Source organism: Fringilla coelebs (genome assembly GCF_963513975.1).
Source record: "Fringilla coelebs genome assembly, chromosome: 33".
Lineage (NCBI taxonomy): Eukaryota > Metazoa > Chordata > Aves > Passeriformes > Fringillidae > Fringilla > Fringilla coelebs.
In genome coordinates, this window is record NC_140059.1 from 567233 (window position 1) to 592774 (window position 25542).

General features: G+C 59.5%; 3 protein-coding genes across 5 annotated transcripts; 2 read left to right on the top strand and 1 right to left on the bottom strand.

Annotated features, from left to right (window-relative positions):
* The first annotated feature begins 2916 nt into the window (after positions 1-2916).
* On the top strand, positions 2917-13045 carry SYVN1 (synoviolin 1). Its single transcript, XM_084223985.1, has 16 exons — positions 2917-2956; positions 3793-3933; positions 4181-4273; positions 4917-5069; positions 5585-5633; positions 6149-6252; positions 6335-6461; positions 7106-7205; positions 7532-7597; positions 7959-8075; positions 8688-8830; positions 9480-9620; positions 10000-10140; positions 10816-11002; positions 11380-11474; positions 11788-13045. The coding sequence occupies exons 2-16, from the start codon at positions 3802-3804 to the stop codon at positions 11922-11924; spliced, it is 1785 nt and encodes a 594-aa protein (XP_084080111.1). The 5' UTR covers positions 2917-2956; positions 3793-3801; the 3' UTR covers positions 11925-13045.
* A 686-nt stretch (positions 13046-13731) lies between these two features.
* LOC311164561 (pre-mRNA-processing factor 39-like) lies at positions 13732-23206 on the top strand. 3 transcript variants are annotated; one of them, XM_084224056.1, is made up of 14 exons: positions 13732-13792; positions 14447-14739; positions 15634-15759; positions 16489-16607; positions 17050-17217; positions 17347-17518; positions 18052-18159; positions 18673-18837; positions 19695-19821; positions 20813-21081; positions 21315-21499; positions 22424-22498; positions 22842-22953; positions 23039-23206. In XM_084224056.1, the coding sequence occupies exons 1-14, from the start codon at positions 13771-13773 to the stop codon at positions 23105-23107; spliced, it is 2010 nt and encodes a 669-aa protein (XP_084080182.1). In that variant the 5' UTR covers positions 13732-13770; the 3' UTR covers positions 23108-23206. The 3 variants fall into 3 exon arrangements, with proteins under 3 accessions (XP_084080182.1, XP_084080184.1, XP_084080183.1); XM_084224058.1 differs by lacking the exons at positions 22842-22953; positions 23039-23206 and having other exon boundaries at positions 22345-22474; XM_084224057.1 differs by lacking the exons at positions 22424-22498; positions 22842-22953; positions 23039-23206 and adding an exon at positions 22266-22359.
* Positions 23207-23463: 257 nt separating this feature from the next.
* On the bottom strand, positions 23464-25530 carry MRPL49 (mitochondrial ribosomal protein L49). The gene is made up of 4 exons (XM_084223986.1): positions 25442-25530; positions 24758-24887; positions 23933-24054; positions 23464-23860 (listed from the first exon to the last, which is right to left on the bottom strand). The coding sequence occupies exons 1-4, from the start codon at positions 25505-25507 to the stop codon at positions 23714-23716; spliced, it is 465 nt and encodes a 154-aa protein (XP_084080112.1). The 5' UTR covers positions 25508-25530; the 3' UTR covers positions 23464-23713.
* Between the last annotated feature and the right edge of the window lie 12 nt (positions 25531-25542).

The following is a 25542-nucleotide window of genomic DNA, read 5'->3' on the forward strand; positions in this document are numbered from 1 at the left end:
GGGCGTGGGTGGGGCTGGACATGGGGGGGGACACCGGGGGAGGGGGGGGTGGGCAAGGGAGGGACATTGAGGGGACATTGAGGGGGACATTGGGGGGACATTGGGGGAGGGGGGCTGGGCAAGGGGGAGACATTGGGGGGACATTGGGGGAGGGGGGCTGGGCAAGGGGGAGACATTGGGGGGACATTGGGGGGATGGACACAGTGGGGGGGGGACATTGAGAGGGGCTGGACATCCGTGGGGTGCGTGTGACACGTGTGACACACTCACCATGGACCTCCCCCAAGTCAGATCCCACTCCCCCTTTTTAATTTGTTTTTCACCATTTCCCCCCCCCCAGAAGAAAAACCCCCAAACCAAAATGAAGGAGTTTTTAATACGTGTTGGCCATTTTCTGCGTTTCTCCCCCAAAAATGGGGAGGCAGGAGGGCCCTCGGGGAGAAAAGGAGCAATTTGGGGCAATTTTGGGTGAGAAATAAAATGGAAATGGAAAAAAAAAAAAAAAAGCCGAGAAGATTTTAGCCGAAACAAGCAGTTAGGATGGCGGGAAAGAGAAACTTGTGAGCAAAAATGGGGGTTGGGTTAAAAACCCCAAAATTGGCTGGGTAAAAACCAAAGAAAGGGCACTGAGGGTGGGGCACAGCCCCAGTCCCAGCAGGTTTTCCCCCAAATCAGGTGTGGAGCAGCCCCAGTTTTTGGGGCCAAAAGCACAAAAAGGGACAATTCTGGGACAAAACAAAAAAAAGGCCAAATTACAGGGCAAAAATAAAAAAAGACAAAAACCCAATTCTGGGCCAAAAGCAAAAATGGGCCAATTACAGGGTTAAAAAACAAGAGAAAAGGGGCCCAGTTTGGGGTCAAACCAAAAAAGGGAAAATTTCCACCCAAAAGAGCCCAAATTCCACCCAAAATAAAAGGGAAATGGTGTCCAAAGTCTCTGTAAAATCCCCAGCTTTGAGGATTTCTGTGCCCTGGCCCTGCCTGGGCTCTCAGGGTTGGTTTTGGGTGGGAATCAGGGATTTGGGGTAAATCTGCAGCAATTTGGGAATGGGAATTGGAGGACTCTGAGGGTTTGACCACCCTTGGGGTTAATTAGGGTCCTGCTTCGTTAGCAGGGGCATCCTTGGGACTCCCCACTTCATTGGGGGGGCTTCATTAGAGCCCCCACTTCATTAGCAGGAGCATCATTAAGGCCTCTCACTTCATTAGTGAGGTGTTATTAGAGTCCCCTACTTCATTAATGAAGGCATCATTAGGGTTTCTTGCTTAATTAGAGCCCCCACTTCATTAGCAAGACCATCTTGAGAACCCCCTGCTTCATTAGAGCCCCCCCAGTTCATTAAAGGGGCTTCATTAGGGCCCCCCACTTAATTACTGGGGGCATCATTAGTGTCCCCACTTGGCTGGGAGGGTGTTAGGGTGCTAATTAAGGCAGGGCTTCATTAAGACCCAATTAAGGACTCACGGGGCAGGGGCTTGCATCGCCCGTGGGCAGCCAGCGGTGCCATGGCCAGCAGGTCCTGCAGAATGGGGTGAAAACAGCGGCTTTAGGTAAAAAACCAACTCAATTCAGGCCAAAAGGTTGTTTTGATTTAAAAGAAGCAGAACAAAGAGGTGGTTTGGGTTGGACTGACCTTGTCAGAGCCCCTGGACAGGAACGGCGGCTCCACGGTTTCTTCTTGGGGAGGAGAAAATCAACCAGAAAATCATTTTGGGGGAAATCCGGCCAGTTCGGGGGTCTGGAATATGAGGGGGGGCTTTACCCAATTGGGAGGGTACCCCAAAAACCCCCAGAACCAGATGGAGCCTTTAACCCCCCTTAAAGCTTCAAATGACCCCAAAAGCCCCCAAACCCAGCCCTTTATAATGCCTAAAAAGCCCGAAATCCCCCAAAACCACAGCAAGCATTTAAACCCCAAAAGCTCAGAGCGATCACAGGCTTAATTCGGTCTCGTACCTCTCTGCCTCACTCATACCGCAGGATTAAAGGTTTCTCTGAAGCTCAAGCTCTGCTCCTTTGCTATATTTCAGTCAGATTCAAGGGGCTGAGTTGATTTTCTGCTGCCAAAAGAGGGAACAGCGGCAAAACCCCCTCAGGAGCTCCGGCGCCTTCCCGCCTTTTTCCTTCGCCTCAGCGACGTTAGCCCCGCCCCTTCCCGGGGGCCGCCTTCGATAGGCCGCGAGGGCAGGCCGCCAGCCAATCAGAAGGCAGAGATCGACTAAACCACGCCTCTCTCCCCAGCTGTTGCTCCACCTTGGCGATATCAGCCAATCAGAGATGAGGAGCGCAAATGAGACGTCGCTGATTGGCTGGGCGCCGTGAGGGAGAAGTGTGAAGGGAGGGGCAGCTTGGGAGGGGGGGAGGTTTGTGAGGGGAAGGGATCGGGGAAGGCGCTGCGGACGCGAAGCTCCGGGGGTGACGCGCGGAAGGAGAGGAACGGGGAGAGGAGACAAACCCGGCCCGGGCTGGGCGGCGCCGCGGAGCTGAGGGGGTCGCTCCCCTCGCCCGCGCCGCCCCTCCCTTAGCAACAACCGCCGGCCAAGCGGCGTCGCGCGGGGGATTTTTCTGATTGGCCGAGCCCCGCCGCGCCTGGCCAATGAGCGCGAGCCACGGGACCCTGCGCGTCCCCGCCCACCCCCGCGCCGGCTGCGAGGCCGCTCGGAGCGTACCAAGCGTCGGCGTGCAGGGGGGGAGAACCCAGCGGTTCAGGAATTAGGGGCGTCGCGGCCCCGCACACTCCCCGTACAGGAGAGGACGAGGGGGCTCCTCAGGATCTCTCTAGGGAGGACCTGGTCTGGGGGGCGAGATGGGGCGAGCAGGCCGGGAGTGAACCCCCCCCGGTCTCCCCCCGGGCAGCGGGTGGTGCGGTCCGGGCGGAAGTGAGGTGTCGCGCGCTGAGGCGGTTCCGGTGTGGGAGCGGCCGGGACTGGCGGGGCTGAGGCGGGGTCGGGCCCGGTGAGTCCCGGGGGGCGCCGGGGGCGACAGCGGGGCCTGGGGGCGGGCAGGGCCCTGGGGGCGGGTCGGGAGGAGCCGGAGGCAAAGGGGAGGTCGGGGGAAGCGGAGGGAGCGGTGACAGTTGGGGTTCCTGTGGAGCAGGGGAGGGGTGGGGGGGGCTGAGGGGCGTGAGGGGACCCTGAGGGTTCGGGGACATTGAGGGGGGACAGAGGGACAGGGAGGGGACAGACGGACAGGGGAGGCTCCTGGGGGAGCTGGTGACACGGAGGTGCCCCCTGGGCACAGGGTGCCACCGCAGTGAGGGACAGGAGCCAGCGCTGCTTGAAAAATCTCATTTCATTGCTCGCAGGAATCGTTAATGAGCTAAAAAATCATCGCTGCAACCGCCCTGGAGTGCAGGGCCTGGGGGATCCCCCATCCTGGGGGACCTGGGGCTGCTTCTGGGGTGAAACCCCTGCTTTGGGGTGATACCCCTGCTTCTGGGGTGAAACCCCTGCTTTGGAGTGAAACCACTGCTTTGGGGTGATACCCCTGCTTTGGGGTGAAACCCCTGCTTTTGGGGTGAAACCCCGGCTTTTGGGGGTTCCAGGCCGAGGCCCTGCCAGCAGGAGCCTGATCCCTGATTCTGTGGATTATTTTTGAGGTTAAATCCATTCTTTTTGAGCTTAAACCCTTGTTTTTTGGTGGGTTCCAGGCCGAGGCCATGCTGTGCATGGCGCTGGTCGTGGCTGGCAGCCTGGTGGCTGATTTTGTGGTTAAATGTCGATTGTTTTTAAGGTGAAATGTGGGTTATTTTGGGGTGAACTGTGGATTATTTTGGTTTTTGGCTGCTGCAGGCCGAGGCCATGCTGTGCACGGCGCTGGTCATGGCCGGCAGCCTGGCGCTCACCACGGCCGTGGTGGCCCACGCCTACTACCTGAAGCACCAGTTCTACCCCACCGTGGTTTACCTGACCAAGTCCAGCCCCAGCATGGCCGTGAGTGCTCCCTTCCTGATTAATTACCCCTAATTAACCCCTCATTAACCCAGGGCCTGCCCACGCTGCCTCACTTCTGCTTTTGGGGGCGCGACGGCCGCCGGGGGGGGTTGGGGAGCTCCTCTAAACCCCCTGAGGGCGGCAGCGGGGCTGGTTGCACCCCATGCACCCCCCCAGGGTGGGTTTGGGGCACCCAATCCCCCCCAGGCTGTCCCCAAAATGCCCCTGGGGGCTCCTGGCCCTGCAGGTGTTGTACATCCAGGCCTTCGTGCTGGTCTTCCTGCTGGGCAAGTTCATGGGCAAGGTTTTCTTCGGGCAGCTGCGCGCGGCCGAGATGGAGGTGAGAGCTCTGAGGGGGGGTTTGGGACTCCAAAATGGCTTTGCTGCTGATTTAGGGGGAAATCTGGATCCCAGAGGGTCTTGGGTGCTGATTTAGGGGGAATTCTTGACCCCAGAAATACCTTGGTGCTGATTTTGGGGGGAGTTTTGGTACCATTTGGGGGGATTTGTCGCCATTTGGAGAGGAATTTGTGACCCCAGAAGGTTTTTGGTACGGTTTTAGGGGGAATTTTTGACCCCAGAATGTCTTTGGTGCTGATTTTGGGGGAATTTTGGCTCTCAGAAGGTTTTTGGTGCTGATTTAGGGGGAATTTTGGCTCTCAGAAGGTTTTTGGTGCTGATTTAGGGGGAGAATTGATGCATTTTAGGGCAGGATTTTAAACCCTGAGAGTTTTCAGTGCCACTTTGGGTGGATATTCTGAACCCCAAGGGATCTTTGGTACAAATTTTGAACCCCAGGAGTCTTTGGGCCCCGTTTTGGGGTGAATTTTGAACCCCCAGGGGTTTTGGGCTCCGTTTTGGGGTGAATTTTGGACCCCCAGGGTTTTTGGGCCCCGTTTTGGGGTGAGTTTTGGCCCCCTCAGGGTTTTTGGGCCCCGTTTTGGGGTCCAGCCTGGGGGGCTGCCCCTGACTCTGTCCCTCAGCACCTCCTGGAGCGCTCGTGGTACGCGGTGACCGAGACCTGCCTGGCCTTCACCGTCTTCAGGGACGACTTCAGCCCGCGCTTCGTCGCCCTCTTCACCCTCCTCCTCTTCCTCAAGTGCTTCCACTGGCTGGCTGAGGACCGTGTGGATTTTGTGAGTGTTGGCAGCAGGGAAAACAGCTCAAAAACTGCCCCAAAAAACCCCAAATCCGGCCCAAAAATCAGCCAGAATCCACCCAGAACCTGCCTGAAAGCAGCCCAAAACCAACCTGAAATCAACCTGAAACCAACCCAAAAATAACCCCAAATCAGCCTAAACCAACCCAAAAATAACCCCAAATCAGCCTAAACCAACCCAAAAATAACCCCAAATCAGCCTAAACCAACCCAGAAATAACCCAAATCAGTTCTAACCAGACCTAAATCAGCCAAACCCAACCCAAATCAGCCCAAAACCACCCCAAAAATAACCCAAAACCAGCCCAAAACCACCCCAAATCAGCCCAAAACCACCCCAAAAATAACCCAAAACCAGCCCAAATCAACCCTAAACCAACCCCAAAAATAACTCAGACACCCAAAAATAACCCAAAACCAGCCCAGAATTAACCCAAACCCACCCCAACCCCATTTTTTCATGGAAAAACTGAATTTTCCTCCCCTGCCCAGATGGAGAGGAGCCCCAACATCTCGTGGCTCTTCCACTTCCGAATCGTCTGTAAGTGCTCCTCATTTGCATATTTTTGGGGAACAACCCAGGGCAGCCGAGCGTGCTGGGGCCTGATAACCCCAATTAGCCTAATCAGCAGCGGTTCGTTAACGAGGGGGTGCAGGGGGGGGGTTAACGAGCTCCGTGGAGGGAAAACAAGGCTCCGGATCCACGGCAAAACGGGGTGGAAAAATGGGATTTAGGGATTTCCTTCCCAAAATGAGAAAAATGGGGTTTAGGGATTTTTTTCCCAAAACTGGACAAGTTGGATTTTGGGATTTCCTTCCTAAAATGAGAAAAATGGGGTTTAGGGATGTGTTTCCCAAAACTGGAAAATGGGATTTTGGGATGTATGAACCAATTTTTGAAGGAATTTTGGGGTTTTGAGGGCCAGGAGGCCGCAAGGTGTGGCTGGGAGTGGAGAAATCTGCTAATTAAGCTCCTCGTTAGCGGTGGGGTATAGGAACCCCCCCAGAGCTGCTCCCAAGGGTGGGACCCATTCATTTTTTGGGGTCTTTTCCCAGCCCTGATGTTCCTGCTGGGAATCCTGGACTTCCTCTTCGTCAGCCACGCCTACCACAGCATCCTGACCCGCGGCGCCTCCGTCCAGCTGGTCTTCGGCTTCGAGGTGGGTGAGGGGGGGGTCCCAGGGGGTCCCCAGGGCCCCTCCCGGGACGGGGTGTCCCACCTGGCACCTGTGGCACCCCCAGTACGCCATCCTGATGACCATGGTGCTGACCATCTTCATCAAGTACGTGCTGCACTCCATCGACCTGCAGAACGAGAACCCCTGGGACAACAAGGCCGTGTTCATGCTCTACACCGAGCTCTTCACCGGTACCGGGGGGCTGGGGGGCCAATTAGGCCTGGGTTAACGAAGGGTTGAGGTGTGGGGGTGTTGGTTAACGAAGGGTTGAGGTGTTGGGGGTGTTGGTTAACGAAGGGTTGAGGTGTTGGGGGTGTTGGTCGGTCGATGAAGAGTCGAAGTCTCGGTGGTGCTCGGTTGGTTTCATCAGTCAGCGAAGAGTCGAAGTGTTGGTGTTCAGCTGGTCTTGGTTCATCAGCAAAGGCTCAAAATCTTGGGTTTTGTTCATTGGTGGTGATCCAAAGTGTTGGTGTTCAACTGGTCTGGGTTGATTAACAGAGTCCTGGTTGACCAACAGAGTCCTGGTTGATCAACAAAGGCTCAGAGTCTTGGTTGATCAATAAAGGCTCAAAGTTTTGGTTGATCAGCAAAGGCTCAAAGTTTTGATCTCTGCGGGGTTTTTGTTCACTGATGACGATCCAAAGTGTTGGTGCTCAACTGGCCTTGGTGTCAACCAAACCTCAAAGTGTTGCTGGTGCTTGGCTGCTCTGGGTTGGTCAATCTCAGCTGGTCACCTCAGCCAGCCTTTGGTTGTCCCAAAATTGGCCCAGGTGGCTTTGGGGTCCCAGCTGGTCACCTGAGCTGTCCCCAGTGTCGCTCTGTGCTCCCTGCCCAGGGCTGATCAAGGTGCTGCTCTACATGGCCTTCATGACCATCATGATCAAGGTGCACACCTTCCCGCTCTTCGCCATCCGCCCCATGTACCTGGCCATGAGGTGAGGCCTCCTGCCTCTGATCCTCATCCTCATCCTGATCCCAGTCTTGGTCCCGATCCCATCCTGATCCCATCCCGATCCCAGTCTTGGTCCCGATCCTGATCCTGATCCCATCCCAGTCCCAAACCCATCCTGATCCAGATCCTGATCCTGATCCCATCCCGATCCCAATCCCGATCCCATCCCAATCCCGATCCCATCCCAATCCTGATCCCATCCCAATCCTGATCCTGATCCTGATCCCATCCCAGTCCCAATCCCATCCCATCCTGATCCCAATCCCATCCTGATCCCGATCCCGATCCCAACCCCGCTCTCTCCTCCAGGCAGTTCAAGAAGGCCGTCACCGACGCCATCATGTCCCGCCGGGCCATCCGCAACATGAACACGCTGTGAGTGCCCAGCTCCTCCCAGAAACCCCAAATCCTGGGGGAGGTTTGGTGTCTGATGGTCCCGGCCACCACTGGGGAACTGGGATGGAACTGGGAGCACTGGGAGTGTTTGGCACCTTTGGGAATTCAACCAAAACCTGCTGAACACAGCCCAAAGCCCCTCTTCCCCCTAAACCGCCCCGAGCTGGGGGCTTTTGGGGAGAGCTGTGGGGTTTTGGGAGCAGCTGTGGGGTTTTTGGGGAGCTGTGGGGGTCTGGGAGCAGCTGTGGGGTTTTGGGAGCAGCTGTGGGGTTTTTGGGGAGCTGTGGGTTTTTTGGGGAGCTGTGGGGTTCTGGGAGCAGCCCTGGCTCTCCTGGCACAGGTATCCCGATGCCACGGCCGAGGAGCTGCAGGCCATGGACAACGTGTGCATCATCTGCCGTGAGGAGATGGTGACGGGCGCCAAGCGCCTGCCCTGCAATCACATCTTCCACACCAGGTGCCCCTCCCTGGGATCCCGGGGGTTTGGGGCGGTTTGGGGCGGTTTGGGGTGGTTTTGGGGATTCTCGGGGTGGTTTTGGGGGGTCACTGCCGCAGCTCTTCCAGCCTGCAATGGCAGTCCTGACCCCAATTCCAGTCCTGATCCCAATTCCAGTCCTGACCCCAATTCCAATCCTGATCCCAATCCCAGTCCTGATCCCAATTCCAGTCTTGACCCCAATTCTGATCCCAGTCCCATCCCAATCCCAATCCCATCCTCATCCAATCCCAATCTCAATCTCATCCCTATCCCAGTCCCCATCCCGATCTCAATCCTGATCCTAATCCCAATCCCACCCTGATCCTGATCCCATTTCCATCCCAGACCCGATCCATCCCAATCCCCAGCACCACAGTGGAGGTTAATGAGGTCATTAGTTAATTCAGGATTAATTAATTAGGGATTCATCAGTGGGGAGAAGGGCTAGATTCCATCGGGCGGGTCAGAGGGACACGGAGGGGTCTCGGGGCATTAATTAACAGGTTAATTACCGCCAGGGGAACGAGCCAACGGGGACTTTGCGGGGTGGCGCTAACGAAGGTGTTAATTAAAGGTTAATTAACCCCGCAGCTGCCTGCGCTCGTGGTTCCAGCGGCAGCAGACGTGCCCCACGTGCCGCATGGACGTGCTGCGCGCCTCGCTGCCCCCGCAGCCGCCCCCGGAGCCGCCCGCACCCGCACCCGCACCGGCAGCGGCGGCACAGCCCCCGAACTGTGAGTGACAGAGGGACAGGGGACAGGGGGGCAGGGGGGCAGGGGGGCAGGGGGGCAGGGGGACAGTGGGACAGCCCCCAAACTGTGAGTGACAGAGGGACAGGGGGACAGTGGGACAGAGGGACAGGGGGACAGTGGGACAGCCCCCGAACTGTGAGTGACAGAGGGGGAGAGGGGATGGGGGACAGAGGAACAGGGGACAGAGGGACAGTGGGACAGCCACCGAACTGTGAGTGACAGAGGGGGAGAGGGGATGGGGGACAGAGGGACAGGGGGACAGTGGACAGCCCCCGAACTGTGAGTGACAGAGGGACAGGGGACAGAGGGACAGGGGGGCAGGGGATGGGGGGACAGCCCCCGAACTGTGAGTGACAGAGGGACAGGGGACAGGGACCCCAAACTGTGAGTGACAGGGGACAGGGGGACAGAGGGACAGGGGACAGGGGGACAGGAGGACAGGGACCCTGAACTGTGAGTGACAGGGGACAGAGGGACAGGGGACAGGGACCTTGAACTGTGAGTGACAGGGGGACACAGGAACAGGGGGGACATGGGACAGGGACCCCGAACTGTGAGTGACAGGGGACGGGGGACTGGGGCAGCTCGGGCTCTGGCAGTTGTGGCTCTCAGCGCCGCCCTCTGCCCGCAGTTCCCCCGGGGATGCTCCCTCCCTTCCCGCCGGGAATGTTCCCGTTCTGGCCGCCCGTGGGGCCCTTCCCGCCCGGCCCCGCCGCTGCTCCCGCCCCGCCCAGCGCCGACAGCGCGGCCGCGGCTGCTGGAGCCGCTCCCGGTGAGTCCCACCCCGAATCCCACCCAAATCCCACCCAAATCCCACCCCGAATCCCACCCTGAATCCCACCCTGAATCCCACCCCGAATCCCGTCCGAATCCCACCCCGAATCCCACCCAAATCCCACCCCGAATCCCACCCAAATCCCACCCCAATCCCACCCCGAATCCCATCTGTGTCCCACCCCAAATCCCACCCAAATCCCACCCCAACTCCCTCCCCGAATCCCATCCTGCCCCTTGTTCCACCCCAAATCCCCCAAACCCAAATCCCACAAATCCCGCTCCCCTCCCTTTTCGCTCCAACTCCCCCAAAAACCCCATTTCCCACCGCCAAAACCCCATTTCCCACCCCAAAAACCCCATTCCTGTCCCCCCAGGTGCCCGTCCCACCGCCGGTACTGCCGGTGCCGCCGGGCCGGAGCCGGGCGGGGCCGGGGCGGGGCCGGGCGGGGCCGGGGCGGTGCCGGGGCTGCCGCTGCCGCCGCCCTGGGTGGGGATGCCGTGGCCGCCGCTCTTCGGTAGGAACGGGGGTCTGGGGATTTGGGATTGGGAATTTGGGGGATTGGGAATTTGGGGACTGGGAACTGGAAATCTGGGATTGGGAATTCGGGGATTTGGGGGATCCTGGGATTGGGGATTTGGGAATTCATGAATTTGGGGATTTGGGGTTTGGGGGATCCCAGGATTGGGGATTTGGGAATTCAGGGATTTGGGAATTTGGGGTTTGGAAGTTCAAGAATTTGGGAATTCAGGGATTTGGGGTTTGGAAATGCAGGAATTTGGGGATTTGGGATTTGGGGATCCCAGGTTGAACCCCCCCTCTGTCCTCCATTCCCCAGGGGTGCCCCCCATGCCGGGGATTTGGGAATTTGGGGATTTGGGATCTGGGGGATCCCAGGATTGGGAATTCGGGATCTGGGGGATCTCAGGGTTGGGGATTTGGGATCTGGGGGATCTCAGGGTTGGGGATTTGGGATCTGGGGGATCTCAGGGTTGGGGATTTGGGAATTTGGGATCTGGGGGATCCCAGGGTTGGGGATTTGGGATCTGGGGGATCCCGGGGTTGGGGATTTGGGAATTTGGGATCTGGGGGATCCCAGGGTTGGGGATTTGGGGATCCCAGGGTTGGGAATTTGGGGGTTCGGGCCCTGGGGGATCCCAGGTGGAACCCCCCGTGCCCCCCCATTGCCCAGGGGTGCCCCCCATGCCGGTGCCCCCCGCCGGCTTCGCGGGGCTGACGGAGGAGGAGCTGCGCGCCATGGAGGGCCACGAGCGGCAGCACCTGGAGGCGCGGCTGCAGTGCCTGCACAACATCCACACCCTGCTGGACGCCGCCATGCTGCAGATCAACCAGTACCTGGGCGTGCTGGCCCAGATCGGGTACTGGGAGCACTGGGGGGCACTGGGAGGGACTGGGAGGGGACTGGGAGGGACTGGGAGGGAACTGGGAGGGACTGGGAATGACTGGGAATGGACTGGGAATGGACTGGGAGGGACTGGGAATGACTGGGGAGGGATTGGGATGGATTGGGAATGGACTGGGAGGGACTGGGAATGACTGGGATGGACTGGGAGGGACTGGGAAGGATTAGGATGGACTGGGAGGGATTGGGATGGACTGGGAATGGACCGGGAATGGACTGGGAGGGACTGGGATTGGACTGGGAATGACTGGGAGGGACTGGGAGCACCGGGAGGGCTTGGTACTGACCTTCTCCCCCCCACCCCAATTTGGGGTCACCCTGGGATCCCCCCAGGACCCCCCGAGCCACCCCCCGGCCGCCCCCCGGCCCTGAGACCCCCCCGGAGGAGCCCCCGGCGCCGGGACCCTCGGGAGCCAGCGGAGGCAGCGGTGCGTGGGGAGCCCCAAACTGGGCTGGGCTGGGCCGAACTGGGCTGAACTGGGGCTGAGCTGGGTTAAACTGGGGCTGAGCTGGGGCTGAGCTGGGTTAAACTGAGCCAAACTGGGCTGAACTGGAGCTGAGGTGGGCTAAACTGGGGCTGAGCTGGCTTAAACTGGTCCAAACTGGTTGTGCTCTGGTGTAGACCAGGTTAAACTGGTTCTGTCCTGTGTTAAACTGGTCCAGACTGGTACAGACTGGGCTAAACTGGTTCTGCCCTGTGTTAAACTGGTCCAGACTGCCATGCCCTGGTGTCTCCCGCAGATCCGGCCCCGGCTGAGGATGAGGAGGACGCGGCCGAAGGCGCCGAGCCCCGGGAGGGCCCCGAGCCCCGGGAGGGCCCCGACACGGCCGAGCTGCGGCGGCGGCGCCTGCAGAGGCTGGGGACCCCCCCCCACTGACCGGGACCCCCCCAGGACCCCCCAAAGTGACCTGAACCCCCCCCAGGGCCCCCCAAAGTGACCTGAACCCCCCCCCCCCCCAGGACCGCCCAAAGTGACCTGAACCCCCCCAAACTGACCTGAACCCCCCCTGGACCCCCCAGACTGGCCAGGACCCTCCCAGGACCTCCCAAACTGACCTGGACCCCCCAGACTGACCCAAGATCCCCCCCAGGACACCCCCTCACCTCCCCCTCCCCATTTCCCATCACAATTCCCGGCTGGAAGCGAATCCCAGTCCCCTTGGTGACCCCAGCCCCATTTCCCCAGCCCCTGACCCCTTTTCCCTCCCTTTTCTCTCTGTTTTTCCCTAATTTTTCCCCATTTTTCCCAATTTCCATCCATTTTCCCCTATTTCCCCCCATTTTCCTTCCATTTTTCCCAGTTTTTCCTCATTTTCCATCCATTTTTTCCCAATTTCTCCCCGTTTTTCCCCATTTTCCCCGAATCCTCCCTCTCCCCCGAGCCAGGGTTGGGTCCCTGTTGTTCCCTGGGGGTTTTGGGGTCCCCAGATGGAATTTTGGGGTTCCCAGATGGAATTTTGGGGCCCCCGCCCCGTGGGTTAAGGTCCTGCCCGTGGGAATTTCGGGATTTTCCCGGGAATTTGGGAATTTTTGGGTCCCCTCTCTGGAATTTCGGGGTTCCCCCTGGAATTTTGGGAATTCTGCCCCCCGTTAACAGTATTAACCCCTCCCCCTCGGTCCCAAACTGGTCTGGACTGGTTTGTACTGGTGGGGGTTGCAGTTTCCCCTGACTTTTGCCCAATTCCGGGCGCTTTTGGCCCAAATCCCGCCGCCGTTCCGGGCCGGCCGCGCCCCCAGTGCCTCTGGAACCCCAAATTCTCAGGGAAAAACCAAAACTCCACAACCCCGCGGCCGGAATCGCCGGGGAACGGCGCCAGACGGGGGCTGGGGGGGAGTTTTGGGGCAAAAAGGAGCCAAATTGGGATTTTCAGCTTCGAGGCGGATTTTTTTTTTTTTCTTCCTTTCATTTTTTTTGGGCGGTTTTGGCCCCAGCTTGAGTGGCTTGATGGGGAATTTGGCAATAACGAAGCGGCGCCGCTTTGGGGAGTTGATTTCCAACCTTTCCGTGGTGTTGGTTTTTTTTTTAACCCATTTTGAGCCAAAATCATCGTTTCTTTTGGGTCTGTTCGAGGGGTTTTTTTGGGTGGATTCCTTCCAAATCGCCTCATTTTGGGGTGAAGTCACAGGGAGGGGGAGGGATGGTTCCGGGGGGGCGCTGGGCCCCAAAATCGCTCCTTTTCCCCCCGAAGCGGTGGCGGAATTATTTAATTTGTAAATAATGTACAAATTTTTACCAGCTCCGGTGTAAATACAATAAAGGTTGCAGTAAAGCTCGGCTCCTCCTGCCCGCCAGGGGGCGCGCCGCGGCCGCGCCCGCGTCTCTATGGTGGATCAACCCTGGAGACCCCCGCTTGTACTGGTTTATAGCGGTGTCGCACCCACCAGAGTCTTTGCGGTTGGTGCGGAGCTCCTCGTACTGGTCTGGGCTGGTTTATACTGGTTTATATTGGTTTGTACTGGTGTTTTCCCCGCTGGGCCGCTCAGGCTTCTCTTTCCTGTCTCTATGGTGATGGCGGCGGCAGCGGAAGCCGCTCTGGCCGCCGGGCGCGTCTCTATGGTTCTCCCACCGCCGTTACTCCTCTATGGCGGCCGCGCTGCGGGTCCTCCCGCCCGCCAGGCGGCGCCGCCTCCCCGCGGCCGCTCTGGGCCGCCACATCCGGGTCCCGCGCGGCGCGATGGCGGCGGAGGGGCCCGAGGAGGGACCCGGGGGCTCCGGTGAGGCGATGGACGGGGACGGGGACGGCGGTGAGAGCCCGGGAACGGGCGGGGGTGAGGTACCGGGGGGGCCCGAGGGGCCGGGGGTGAGGAGGGGGCTGAGGGGCCGCCATGGAGGCGAGATCTGAGGGGGCTCGGAGGGGATTTAGGGGGAATTGGGGCGTCTGAGGGGGATTGGGGTGAGGGAGGGCGAGATGTGAGGGGGCTTGGGAGGGTCTGAGGGGCTTTTGGGGGGCTCTGAGGAGATTTTGGGGGGCTCTGAGGAGATTCTGGTGCTTTTGAGGGGATTTGGGGGGGGGTTGAGGGGATCTGGGGAGTCTGAGGGGATTTGAGGGGACTGAGGGGAAATTGGGGTGAGGAGGGGGCGGGATCTGAGGGGATTGTGGGGCTCTGAGGAGATTTTAGGGGTGTTTGATGGGATTTTGGGGCTCGGAGGGCATTTTGGGGGTGTTTGATGGGGTTTGGGGGCTCTGAGGGGATTTTGGGGGTGTTTGATGGGATTTTAGGGCTCTGAGGAGGATTTGGGGGTTCTGAGGGGGTTGTGGGGGGGTCAGGAGCCCTTGGTGGGGTCGGGGATGATTTGGGGGGGGGGGTCAGAACCAGGGGGCGATGTGGGGGAGGGGCAGAGCCGTGCCCCCCTCCCCCCCCCCCCGTTAACCGTGCCCCTCCCCCCATTCCTCCCAGCCCCCCCGGCCGAGCCGCCCCCACCCGCGCCCCCCGATCCCGGTCCCGGTCCCAATCCTGATCCCGATCCCGGCGCTGATCCCGATCCCGGTGCCGATCCCGATCCCGGTGCCGATGCCGGTGCCGCCCCCCCCCCCCCGGCCGCCCTGAACGGGGCCCCTCCTCCCGCGGAGCCGCCCCCGGAGGAGCCGCCGCCGTTCCCGCCCGAGTTCCAGCGGCTCTGGGGGGCGGCCCAGGGCAGCCCCCACGACTTCGGTGCCTGGACCGAGCTGCTGGCCTACGTGGAGCAGGAGGTGAGCCGGGCCCGGGACCCCAGACCCATTAATGACCCCCCCCAGAGCCGTTAGTGACACCGCAGAGCCTTCAGTGACCCCCCCAGACCCATCAGTGACTCCCCCAGACCCATCAGTGACCCCCCCAGACCCATCAGTGACTCCCCCAGACCCAAAACCAACCCCCACAGACCCGTTAATGACCCCCCAGTCGCACTAACGATCCCTTTAAATCCCTCCCTTTGACAATTTAGTCTGTTGTGATTTCTACTTTCCTAATACAGGAATTCCTAATATTTTACACGTGACAATTTCAATTTGCTGTGCAAAACTTTGTGTCAACCCTCAATATTCCCTGTAAACCCCCAATGCTCCCTGTAAACCCCAATATCCCTTCCAAACCCCCAGCACTCCCCATAAACCCCCCAATTTCCCTTCTAACCCCCCGTTTTCCCCTAAACCCCCCCAATTTTCCCTCTCACCCCCCTTTCCCCCCCTAAACCCCCCAATTTCTCCTCTCACCCCCCTTTTCCCCCCTTTTCCCCCCAATTTCCTTTCCCCCCCCCAGTTTCCCCTCTCACCCCCCCTTTTCTCCCCCTAAACCCCCCAATTTCCCCTTTTCCCCCCAATTTCCTCCTAGCCCCCCTTTTCCCCCCTAAACCCCACCAATTTCCCCTCTAACCCCCTTTTCCCCCCCAGTTTCCCCTCTCACCCCCCTTTTCCCCCCAAACCCCACCAATTTCCCCTCTCACCCTCCCTTTCCCCCCCGATTTCCCCTCTCACCCCCCTTTTCCTCCCCTTTTCTCCTCTCACCCCATCTCTTTCTCCCCTAGTTTCCCCCTTAAACCCCCCAATTTCCCCTTTTCTCCCCCTTTTCCCCCCCTTTCCCCTCTCACCCCCGTCTCTGTCCCGCAGGAGCTGCTGGAGGCCGCCCGCCGCGCCTTCGACGCGTTCCTGCAGCGCTTCCCGTACTGCTTCGGCTACTGGCGCAAGTACGCCGAGCTGGAGCGGCGCCTGGGCAGCGCCCGCAGCGCCCAGCAGGTGGGCTGCCCTGGGGCTGGGCAAAGCCCCCTTTTATCCTGAGGGTTTGGGGGCAAAATCCCCTTGTGCACGGGGATTGGGGCAAAATCCCATTGTTCACGGGGATTTGGGGCAAAATCTCCTGGTTCCTGAGGATTTGGGGGGAAATCCCCTGGTTCCCAAGGATTTGGGGGAAAACACCCTGGTTCCCGGGGATTTGGGGGAAAATCCCCTGGTTCCCGAGGATTTGGGGCAAAACCCCCTTTGTTCCCGAGGATTTGGGGCAAAAATCCCCTGGTTCCTGAGGTTTTGGGGGCAAAATCCCCTTTTTTCCTGAGGTTTTGGGGAAGAAATTCTCCATTTCCCTGGGCAGGGAGGGGCGGGACGGGAACCCAGGTGCCACCAGGTGTATCCCAGGTGTCCCCAGGTGTCCCCAGGTGCCCGCAGGTGTCCCCAGGTGCCCCCAGATGTCCCCAGGTGTCCCCAGGTGTATCTCAGGTGTCCCCAGGTGTCCTCAGTTGTCCCCAGGTGCCCCCAGGTGTATCCCAGGTGCCCCCAGGTGTATCCCAGGTGCCCCCAGGTGTATCCCAGGTGTATCCCAGGTGTATCCCAGGTGTATCCCAGGTGTATCCCAGGTGCCCCCAGCTGTCCCCAGGTGCCCCCAGGTGTAACCCAGGTGTATCCCAGGTGTATCCCAGGTGTATCCCAGCTGTCCCCAGGTGCCCGCAGGTGTAACCCAGGTGTCCCCAGGTGCTGGAGCGGGGGCTGCAGTCCATCCCGCTGAGCCTGGAGCTGTGGCTGCACTACATCGGCCTGCTGCAGAGCTCGCTGGACCCCGCGCGGCCCGAGAGTGCCCAGCGCGTGCGAGGGTGAGTGGGGATGGATCCTGGGGATGGTCTGGGAATGGTACTGGGAATGGCACTGGGAATGTCCTGGGAATGTCATGGGAATGTCCCCTGGGAATGGCCCGAGAGCGCCCAGCGCGTGCGAGGGTGAGTGGGACAGATCCTGGGAACGTTACTGGGAACGTCACCGGGAAATCCTGAGAATATCCTTGGGAACGTCCCAGGATTGTCTGGGAATGGCTCTGGGAACAAGCCTGGGCTTGTTATGGGAATGTCCCCCCTTTATCCCAGGAACATTCTAGCCTTTCCTGGGAATATCACCCCTTTCCTAGGAATTTCCCCTCTCTTTTCCCGGGAATTCCCTCCCTTTCCCGGGAATTCCCCCATTTTCCTGGGAATTTCTCCCCCTTTTCCCGGGAATTCCTTCCCCCGTTTTCCCGGGAATCCCCCGAGCCGGGTCCCGCAGGGCGTTCGAGGCGGCGCTGGCGGCGGCCGGGATGGATTTCCGCTCGGACAAGCTCTGGGAATCGTACCTGGAGTGGGAGCGGGAGCGCGGCGACCTCCGCGCCGTCACGGCCATCTACGACCGCCTGCTGTCCATGCCCACGCAGCTCTACAGCCACCACTGGGAGAGGTGCGGCGGCGGGAAAACCGGGAAAACCGGGGGGGAACGGCGGGAATTCCTCAATTCCGGGTGTGACTCCCGGTTCCCGGTGGGGATCCCCGTTCCCGGTGTGACTCCCGGGTCCCCCTGGCGCCGCAGGTTCAAGGAGCACGTGCTGCAGCACCCGCCCGGTGCCATCCTGTCCCCCGAGGAGCTGCTCTGGGTCCGCTCCAAGCTCGGCTCCGGCCCCGAGCCCGCCCCGAAGCCGCCGCAGGGCCCGGAGGCGCCGCCGGGGGAGGAGCCGCCCCCCGGGGCCCCGCCCGAGCCTCAGGTACCGCCCAAGCACCGGGAATTCTGCAATTCCCGCGGCCTCGGTGTGTAGGGGGGTTAAAAACCAGGAAATTAAAAAAAAAAACCAGGAAATTTCCTGCCCCTTTAGAGGGGTTAAAAATGGAAATATTTCCAAAAATCCGGGAATTCTGCTTTTCCTGTGGCTTTAGAGGGGTTAAAATCTTCATTTATTAATTTCTTGTCATGAGTTTATTTCTCACCATCTTACTCTAACATGGTTTTTTATTTTTGTTTCTGTATTTTCTGCTTGCTGGTGTTCATTTAACTTGGAGTTTTTAGTGTGGATTTATTTATTTCAAATCGGTTTGTTTTAAATGGATTCTTATTTTAATGGGTTTATTTCTTTTCATTGGCTTCATTTAAATTGGATTTTTATTTTAATGGGTTTATTTATCATTATTTGGCTTTATTCACTGTTTTATCCTACTATTGCTATTTTTTTTTAATTTAATCACCAACAATGAATGATTTATTGCTGATTTATTGCTGATTTATTGGCTGCTGTGGTTGCAGGAGGATCTGGACCAGGAGAAGATCCGGGAGCTCGTGATCTCCATGAGACAGCAAATCCACGCCCAGAACGAGGCCGAAGTCAGCAAGCGCTGGAACTTCGAGGATGGGGTGGGTGAGGGGGGGTGGGATCCCCTGGGATCCCAGGAAAATCCCTTGGGATCCTCCTGGAATTCCCTGGGATCCCCTGGGTACCTCCCCCAGAGCTTCCTCCAGAAAATCCCTCCCAAAGTCCTCCCCAAATCTCCTCCAAATCCCCACGAAATCCCCCACATCCCCTGAAATCCACCTGAAATCCCCCAAAATCCCCCTGAAATCCCCCAAATCCCCTGAAATCCCCAAAATCCCCCCGAAATTCCCCCAAATGCCCCCCAATCCCCCTCCTGGGCAGATCAAGTGTCCCTGTTTCCATGTGAAGCTCAAATCTCCCCAAATCCCCCCGAAATCCCCCTGAAATCCCCCTGAAATTCCCCCAACGCCCCCCCAATCCCCTCCTGGGCAGATCAAGCATCCCTATTTCCACGTGAAGCCCAAATCTCCCCAAAATCCCCCTGAAATCCCCCTGAAATCCCCCTGAAATCCCCCCAAATCCCCCAAAATCCCCGCAATCCCCCTGCCCGGCAGATCAAGCGTCCCTATTTCCACGTGAAGCCGCTGGAGCGGGCGCAGCTGCGGAACTGGCGCGAGTACCTGGACTGGGAGGTGGCGGCGGGCTCGCACGAGCGCAGCATCGTCCTCTTCGAGCGCTGCCTCATCGCCTGCGCCCTCTACGAGGAGTTCTGGGTCAAGGTTCGGGGCACAAACCCCCCCTGCCCCCAAAATCCCCGCCGCTCACCCCAAAACTCCCTCCTGCTTGGGGAGCCGTGCTGGTTTTCACCCCAAATCCCCTTTTCTGTCTGTTTTCCTCCTCTTCCCTTTGCTGGCCTTTTCTACCCTTCCTTTCTCCACGTTTTTCCCTCCCCTTTTTTCCCCTTTTTCTTTCCTTTGTCCTGCTCTTTTCCTTCCCGTTCCTCCATCTCTTCTCCCCCTCCTTCATCCCATTTTTCCTCTTTTCCCGCATTGTTCTCGTTCTTCTCTTCCTCATTTCTCTGGTTTTCCATTTTTTTCCATTTTCCCCATTTCCCCCATTTCCCCATATTCCCCCCATTATTTCCCCATTATTATTTCCTTGTCATTTCCCCTTTTTTCCCTCATTTCCCCCCATTATTTCCCCATTATTTCCCCATTATCCCCCCTCGTTTTTCCCCTGGTTTTCCCACATTTTCCCACCGTTATCCCCCTGTTATTTCCCCATTTTTCCCCCATTTTTCCCCCTTTTATTCCCCTGTTATTCCTTCGTTATCCCCCCATTTCCCCCGCGTTATCCCCCTGTTTTTTCCCCCATTTTCCCCCATTATCCCCCCATTATCACCCTCATTTCCCCCTGTTTTCCCCCATTATCTCCTCCGTTATCCCCCCGTTATCTCCCCCATTATCTCTCCATTATCCCCCCATTGTCTCCCCCCTTATCGCCCCGTTATCCCCCCATTTTCCCCCCCTTATCCCCCTTTTTTCCCCCCCTTATCTCCCCCGTTTTCCCCCTGTTATTCCCCTGTTATCCCCCGTTTATCTCCCCACCCCCCGTTATCCCCCCGTTCCCCCCGCAGTACACTCGGTACCTGGAGTCCCGCACGGTGCCGGGCGCCCGCAGCGTTTTCCAGCGTGCCTGCGGCTTCCACCTGCCCCGCAAGCCCAACATCCACCTGCTCTGGGCCGCCTTCGAGGAGAAGCAAGGTCAGGGTGCAGCCAGAGCCGGGATCCGGGGAGCCCCAAAATCCAGGGAGCCCCAAAATCCGGGAGCGATCCCAGGACGGCCCCGCGCGGGCTCGGCCCCTGGCCCGAAACGCTCCGAGCTGGGCACGGGCTCGAATTTCACCCCAAAGAGACTCCGATACCCCCAAAACCAACATGGGAGCCCCCAAACTACCCCAGGGAGCCCTAAAAGCATCCTGGGCACCTCATAACCACCCTGGGCACTCCATAACCCACCTTGGGCACCCCATAACCCACCCTGGGCACCACATAACCACCCTGGGCACCCTATAACCCACCCTGGGAACAGCCAGAGTCCACTCTGAGCACCCCATAACCTACCCTGAGCACCCCCATAACCTACCCTGAGCACCCCATAACCCACTCTGGGCACCCCATAACCCACCCTGGGCACCCCATAAACCACCCTGGGCACCCCATAACCATCCAGGGCACCCCATAACCCACCCTGGGCACCACATAACCCGCCCTGGGCACCCCATAACCACCCTGGGCACCCCATCACCCACTCAGAGTACCCCAATAACCCTCCCTGAGCATCCCATAACCCACTCTGGGCACCCCATAACCACCCTGGGCACCCCATAACCCACCCTGAGCACCCCATAACCCACCCTGAGCACCCCAATCTCTTTTTGTCCCATTTTCCCAAGCCCAGGCAATGCTGATGAGGCCAGGTGCATCCTGCTCAGTTCGAAGGCTGCCATGCCAGGGCTGGGACCCCAATAACCCCATTTGTCCTGTTCCCAGGACCCCAATCACCCCATTTCCAGAACCCAAATAACCCCATTTTCACCCATTTTCCCCCTTCCCCAGGCAACGTGGACGAGGCCCAGCACATCCTGCGCAGTTTTGAGGTTGTGGTGCCCAGGCTGGGGCTCCCTGCTGACCCCAATAACCCCATTTTCACCCATTTTTACCCCATTTCTCCCCATTTTCACCCATTTTCCAGGCAATGTGGACGAGGCCCGGCGCATCCTGCGCAGTTTCGAGGCGGCCGTGCCTGGGCTGGCCATGGTGCGGCTGCGCCGCGTCAGCCTGGAGCGCCGGCACGGCCGCGTGGCCGAGGCCGAGGCGCTGCTGCTCGAGGCCATGAGGGCCAACGAGGGGCTGCCCCTGGGCTCCTTCTACGCCGTCAAGCTGGCCCGGCAGGTGTGCAAGGTGCAGAAGAACCTGGGCAAGGCCCGCAAGGTGCTGGTGGAGGCTCTGGAGAAGGACCCGGTGAGAGGGGACAGGGGCTGCTGGCCCTAAAATTATTTAAAAGTCATAGAAAAATAATCTGATGTGTGTTGTTAGCGGTGGGGGATTGGGGTTTGGGGGGGAAAAAGGGGGAATTTGGCTGCCTGGAGATGCTGGCAGGGGGTGGGGGGCGGCTGGAGGGGACTCAGATCCTGTTTGGGGATGTCCTGGGACCCCCTGGATCCCCCCTGAGTGCCCGCTGTGCCCGGGGGCAGGACAACGCCCGGCTGCACGCCAACCTGCTGGAGATGGAGTTCGGGGCGGACGTGGGGCAGAACGAGGGCAACACCATGAGCTGCTTCGAGCGCGCCCTGCGCAGCCCCCTGCCCGACGAGGCCAAGCTGCTCTTCTCGCAGCGCCGCGTCGAGTTCCTCGAGGACTTCGGCTCCAGCATCCACAGGTGGGGGCAGACGGGGCTGGGGGACCCTGAAATGGGGCTGGGGGGACCCCTGGGAAATGGGGCTGGGGGGGACCCTGAAATGGGGCTGGGGGGGACCCTGAAATGGGGCTGAGGGAGACCCCTGGGAAATGGGGCTGGGGGGGACCCTGAAATGGGGCTGGGGGAGACCCCTGGGACAGGGAAATGGGGCTGGGGGAGACCCCTGGGAAATGGGGCTGAGGGAGACCCCTGGGAAATGGGGCTGTGGGGGGACCCTGAAATGGGGCTGGGGGAGACCCCTGGGAAATGGGGCTGAGGGAGACCCCTGGGAAATGGGGCTGGGGATCCCCCTGGGACAGGGAAATAGGGCTGGGGATCCCCCTGGGACAGGGAAATGGGGCTGGGAAATGGGGCTGGGAAATGGGGCTGGGGATCCCCCTGGGAAATGGGGCTGGGGGGAACCCTGAAATGGGGCTGGGGGATCCCTCTGGGACCCTGAAACGGGGCTGGGGGGGAACCCGGGAAATGGGGCTGGGGAGACCCCTGGGAAATGGGGCTGGGGGGGACCCATGGGACCCTGAAATGGGGCTGGGGGATCCCTGTGGGACAGGGAAATGAGGCTGGGGGATCTGCATGGGATCCCAAAATGGGTCTGGGGGCTCCCAGCTCCTTCCCAGCCTCTTAAGATGAAAATGTCCTGGGGGGACATGAAAAAGGGCCAGGGGGCTCCCCCTGGGACCCCAGAACGGGTCTGGGGGCTCCCCCCTGAGCGCTGCCCCCTCCCCAGCCTGCTCAAGGACAGAACATCCTGGGGGGACCCCAAAAAGGGTCTGGGGGCTCCCCCCTGAGCGCTGCCCCCTCCCCAGCCTGCTCAAGGACAGAACATCCTGGGGGGACCCCAAAAAGGGTCTGGGGGCTCCCCCCTGAGCGCTGCCCCCTCCCCAGCCTGCTCAAGGCCTACGATGAGCACCAGAAGATCCTGAAGGCGCACGCGGCCCGGAAACGGGCGCCCGAGAACGGGTGAGACCCAGCAGGAGCCCCAAAATGGCCTCAAATCGGCTCAAAAATCAGCCCCAAATCGGCCCCAAAGTCGGCCCAAATCAACCCCAAAATCAGCCTCAGAATCCCCAAAGTTGGCCCAAAATGGCCCCAAAATCAGCCCCAAATTTGCCCCAGAATAGGCCCCAAAATCAGCCCCAAATCACCCCAAATCCACCCTCCAAACCAGCCCCCAAACCTGCCCTGCTTCTCCCCCAGTTCCCTCCACTCTTTTCCCAGTTCCCACATTTTCATCCCCTCATCTTCCCCCCTTTTTAATCCCAAATTTTCCCTTTTCCCCCCAAACTTTCCCTTTCCCCCCCAGCTCAGAAGAACCCGAGGACAAACGGCTCCGTCCCGACGACCCCTCGGGGCTCCTGGGACCCCTCAACTTTGCGGGGGGGGACCCCAACCCCTCCTACAACTACTGGTACCAGGTGGGTGATTTTGGGGAGGGGGATTTGGGGTCTCTTGGGGGGGATCCCCAGGCTGATCCCCCTCCCCTTTTCTCCCCCTCCCCAGCACGGCTACAGCATCTACGGCTACCAGAGCCCCTGGGGGGGCTACGGCCCCTACTATGGGCAGAGCTGAGGGGGCTCTGCCCCACCCCCACCCTGTACAGACTGTGGGACCCCTCCCCCAAAATTTGGGGGTGGGGGGCATTGTAAATAAAGAGACTGTGAGGAGTTACCCCAGGCGTTCATTATTGGCATTCCATTTTATTTTTTTGGGGGCTCCCAGCAGATTTTGGGGTAACCCCAGGGTGGATTTTAGGATCCTCTCTGTGGATTTCAGGGTTCCTCCCCTCTCCTCCCCCCCCAGGATTTTTGGGTGGCCCAGGTGGGTTTCAGGACCCCAGCATGAATCCTGAGGTACCCCCAATAGATTTTGGGGTGCTCCAGAGGGATTTGGGGCTGTCCACAGCAGATTCCAGGCACATTTTGGGGAGCTCAGGTGGATCTGGAGGTGCCCCAAACAGATTTTGGGATGCTCAGGTGGATCTGGAGGTGCCCCAAACAGATTTTGGGATGCTCAGGTGGATCTGGAGGTGCCCAGGTGGATCTGGAGGTGCCCCCAGGAGCCGTCGCTCTGCCCAGGCTCCATTTCAGGCTGCTCCAGGTGTTTCCACAGCAGATCCCTGGCAGACCTTGGGGTCCCCCCGGCAGTTCTGGGGTCCCCCAGGAGCTGTGGGGGTGTCTAGAAGCCCCTCTGGAGCAGCCACTGCCGCACCTGAGGCCCCCAGTGCCCCCTGAGCCGCAGCGTCCCCGTCACCTCGTTCACCTGCGCCGCCACCTGGGGCACCCCCTGCGAGCTCAGGAACGCCCTCAGGTCCCGCTCCAGCGCCTGGGGGGGCACGGGGGGGGTCAGCGGGAGCCCCCCGAGCCCCCCGCAGCCCCCCCCGAGCCCCCCACTCACCCAGATGTCGCCGTGGATGCGGCGCAGCTCCGTCAGGCGCCGGCCCTGCCGCAGCCCCAGGTACACGGGCAGGTTGTGCAGCCGCGAGCGCCGCACCAGGTAGGGCAGCTCCGGGGGCGGGTCTGCGGCAATTAACGCCCCCCGCGGGTAATTAACAGCCCCCGGGGTAATTAAACACCCCCCCGAAGGAATTCAACCCACCCCGGAGTAATTAACACCCTCAGGGAGAATCGCGCCCACCGCGCCCTTAAGTAAACTCACTACTTGGTTTGGAATTAATAATTTTTCCTTCAAGGAACTATTTTAGGTTCCCCTTCAGGGTAATTAACACCCCCCCGAGTTAATTAACACCCCCCCGGGGTAATTAACACCCCCTCGGGGTAATTAACGACCCCACAAATGAATCTAACCCACCCTGCCATAAGTAAATTCTCTTCACTACTTGGTTTGGAATTGATAATTTTTCCTTCAAGGAAATATTTTGGGCTCCCCCTCAGGGTAATTAACACCCCCCGGGCTAATTAACACCCCCCTGAAGGAATTCAACCCACCCCGGGGCAAATAAATCCTCTTTGTTAATTGCGTTGGGGTGAGTAAGGAAATATTTTGGGGTCCCTCCCAGGGGTAATTAACACAAGCCGGGGGTAACTAACACCTCCCGGGGTAATTAAACACTTCCCTCAAAGTCATTAAAGCCCCCCCAGAGTAAAAAAATTCATTAATTAACCCCGTTCATTCCCGTTTTGGGGTAAATCGCCCCTCTCCCGGCACTAATGACCCCCCCAGGGTTAATTAGGGTTAATTGCCCCCCCGGAGGTGGCTGACCTGCGGGGGGGCTCCAGCCGGACGGGGTGGGGTATTTGGGGTGCGGGGGGGGCTGGGGGATGCGGCTGGGGGGCAGCAGCCGCTCCACGAACCCGAACTCGGCCGTCGACTCCTCATAGCGGGGGGGGGTCTGTGGGGACCCCCGAAATCCCTCAGAGACCCCCCCAGCTCCCCCTCCTCCAAACCCCCCCCAGTTCCCCCCTCCCTTTTTAGGATCCCCCCGAAATTTCCCCCAGAGAGACCCCCCCCCCCCAATTCCCCCTTCCCCATTAATTCACCCCTCAGACCCCCCAAATTCCCCCCTCCCTTTTAAGGAACCCCCCGAAATCTCCCCCAGAGAGACCCCCCCCCCCCCCAATTCCCCCTTCCCCATTAATTCACCCCTCAGACCCCCCAAGATCCCCCCTCCCTTTTTAGGAACCCCCCAAAATCCTCCCTGTCCAGGTCACCCCCAATTTCTTCTCCCAATCCCCCCCCATTCCCTCAAGAACTCCCCAATTTCCCCTCCCTGAACCCCAAATCCCCTCAGGGATCCCCTAACCCCACCCCCCAAAATCTCCCTTCACCCCTCAAACCCCCACTCCAATTCGCCCCAAATTCCCTCCTCACAACTTCCCCCCCTGTACCTGGGTCCCCCAAATCCCCCCAGAGAACCCCTCACACCCCAAACCCCCTTCTCGGTACCTGCACCGCCCTGACCCCCCGGCCCAGCGCCCGCAGCCTCCGGCCCAGCGCCGCCATCGCCGCCATCTTGGCTCCACCTCTTTCTCCGCCTTCCCGCCCTC

What these genes read in the sequence shown, in the direction of transcription:
- SYVN1 (XM_084223985.1), top strand. Translation starts at nt 3,802, where the DNA reads ATGCTGTGCACGGCGCTGGTCATGGCCGGCAGCCTGGCGCTCACCACG. An exon ending in CCCATGTACCTGGCCATGAG is followed by an intron (nt 7,206 to 7,531) that starts GTGAGGCCTCCT and finishes TCTCTCCTCCAG; the next exon opens with GCAGTTCAAGAAGGCCGTCA. An exon ending in GGCGTGCTGGCCCAGATCGG is followed by an intron (nt 11,003 to 11,379) that starts GTACTGGGAGCA and finishes GGATCCCCCCAG; the next exon opens with GACCCCCCGAGCCACCCCCC.
- LOC311164561 (XM_084224056.1), top strand. Translation starts at nt 13,771, where the DNA reads ATGGACGGGGACGGGGACGGCG. An exon ending in GCTGGAACTTCGAGGATGGG is followed by an intron (nt 18,160 to 18,672) that starts GTGGGTGAGGGG and finishes CCTGCCCGGCAG; the next exon opens with ATCAAGCGTCCCTATTTCCA. An exon ending in CGCCTTCGAGGAGAAGCAAG is followed by an intron (nt 19,822 to 20,812) that starts GTCAGGGTGCAG and finishes CCCATTTTCCAG; the next exon opens with GCAATGTGGACGAGGCCCGG.
- MRPL49 (XM_084223986.1), bottom strand. Translation starts at nt 25,507, where the DNA reads ATGGCGGCGATGGCGGCGCTGGGCCGGAGGCTGCGGGCGCTGGGCCGG. An exon ending in GGGGGGTCAGGGCGGTGCAG is followed by an intron (nt 24,888 to 25,441) that starts GTACCGAGAAGG and finishes GGGTCCCCACAG; the next exon opens with ACCCCCCCCCGCTATGAGGA. An exon ending in CGGCTGGAGCCCCCCCGCAG is followed by an intron (nt 24,055 to 24,757) that starts GTCAGCCACCTC and finishes TAATTGCCGCAG; the next exon opens with ACCCGCCCCCGGAGCTGCCC.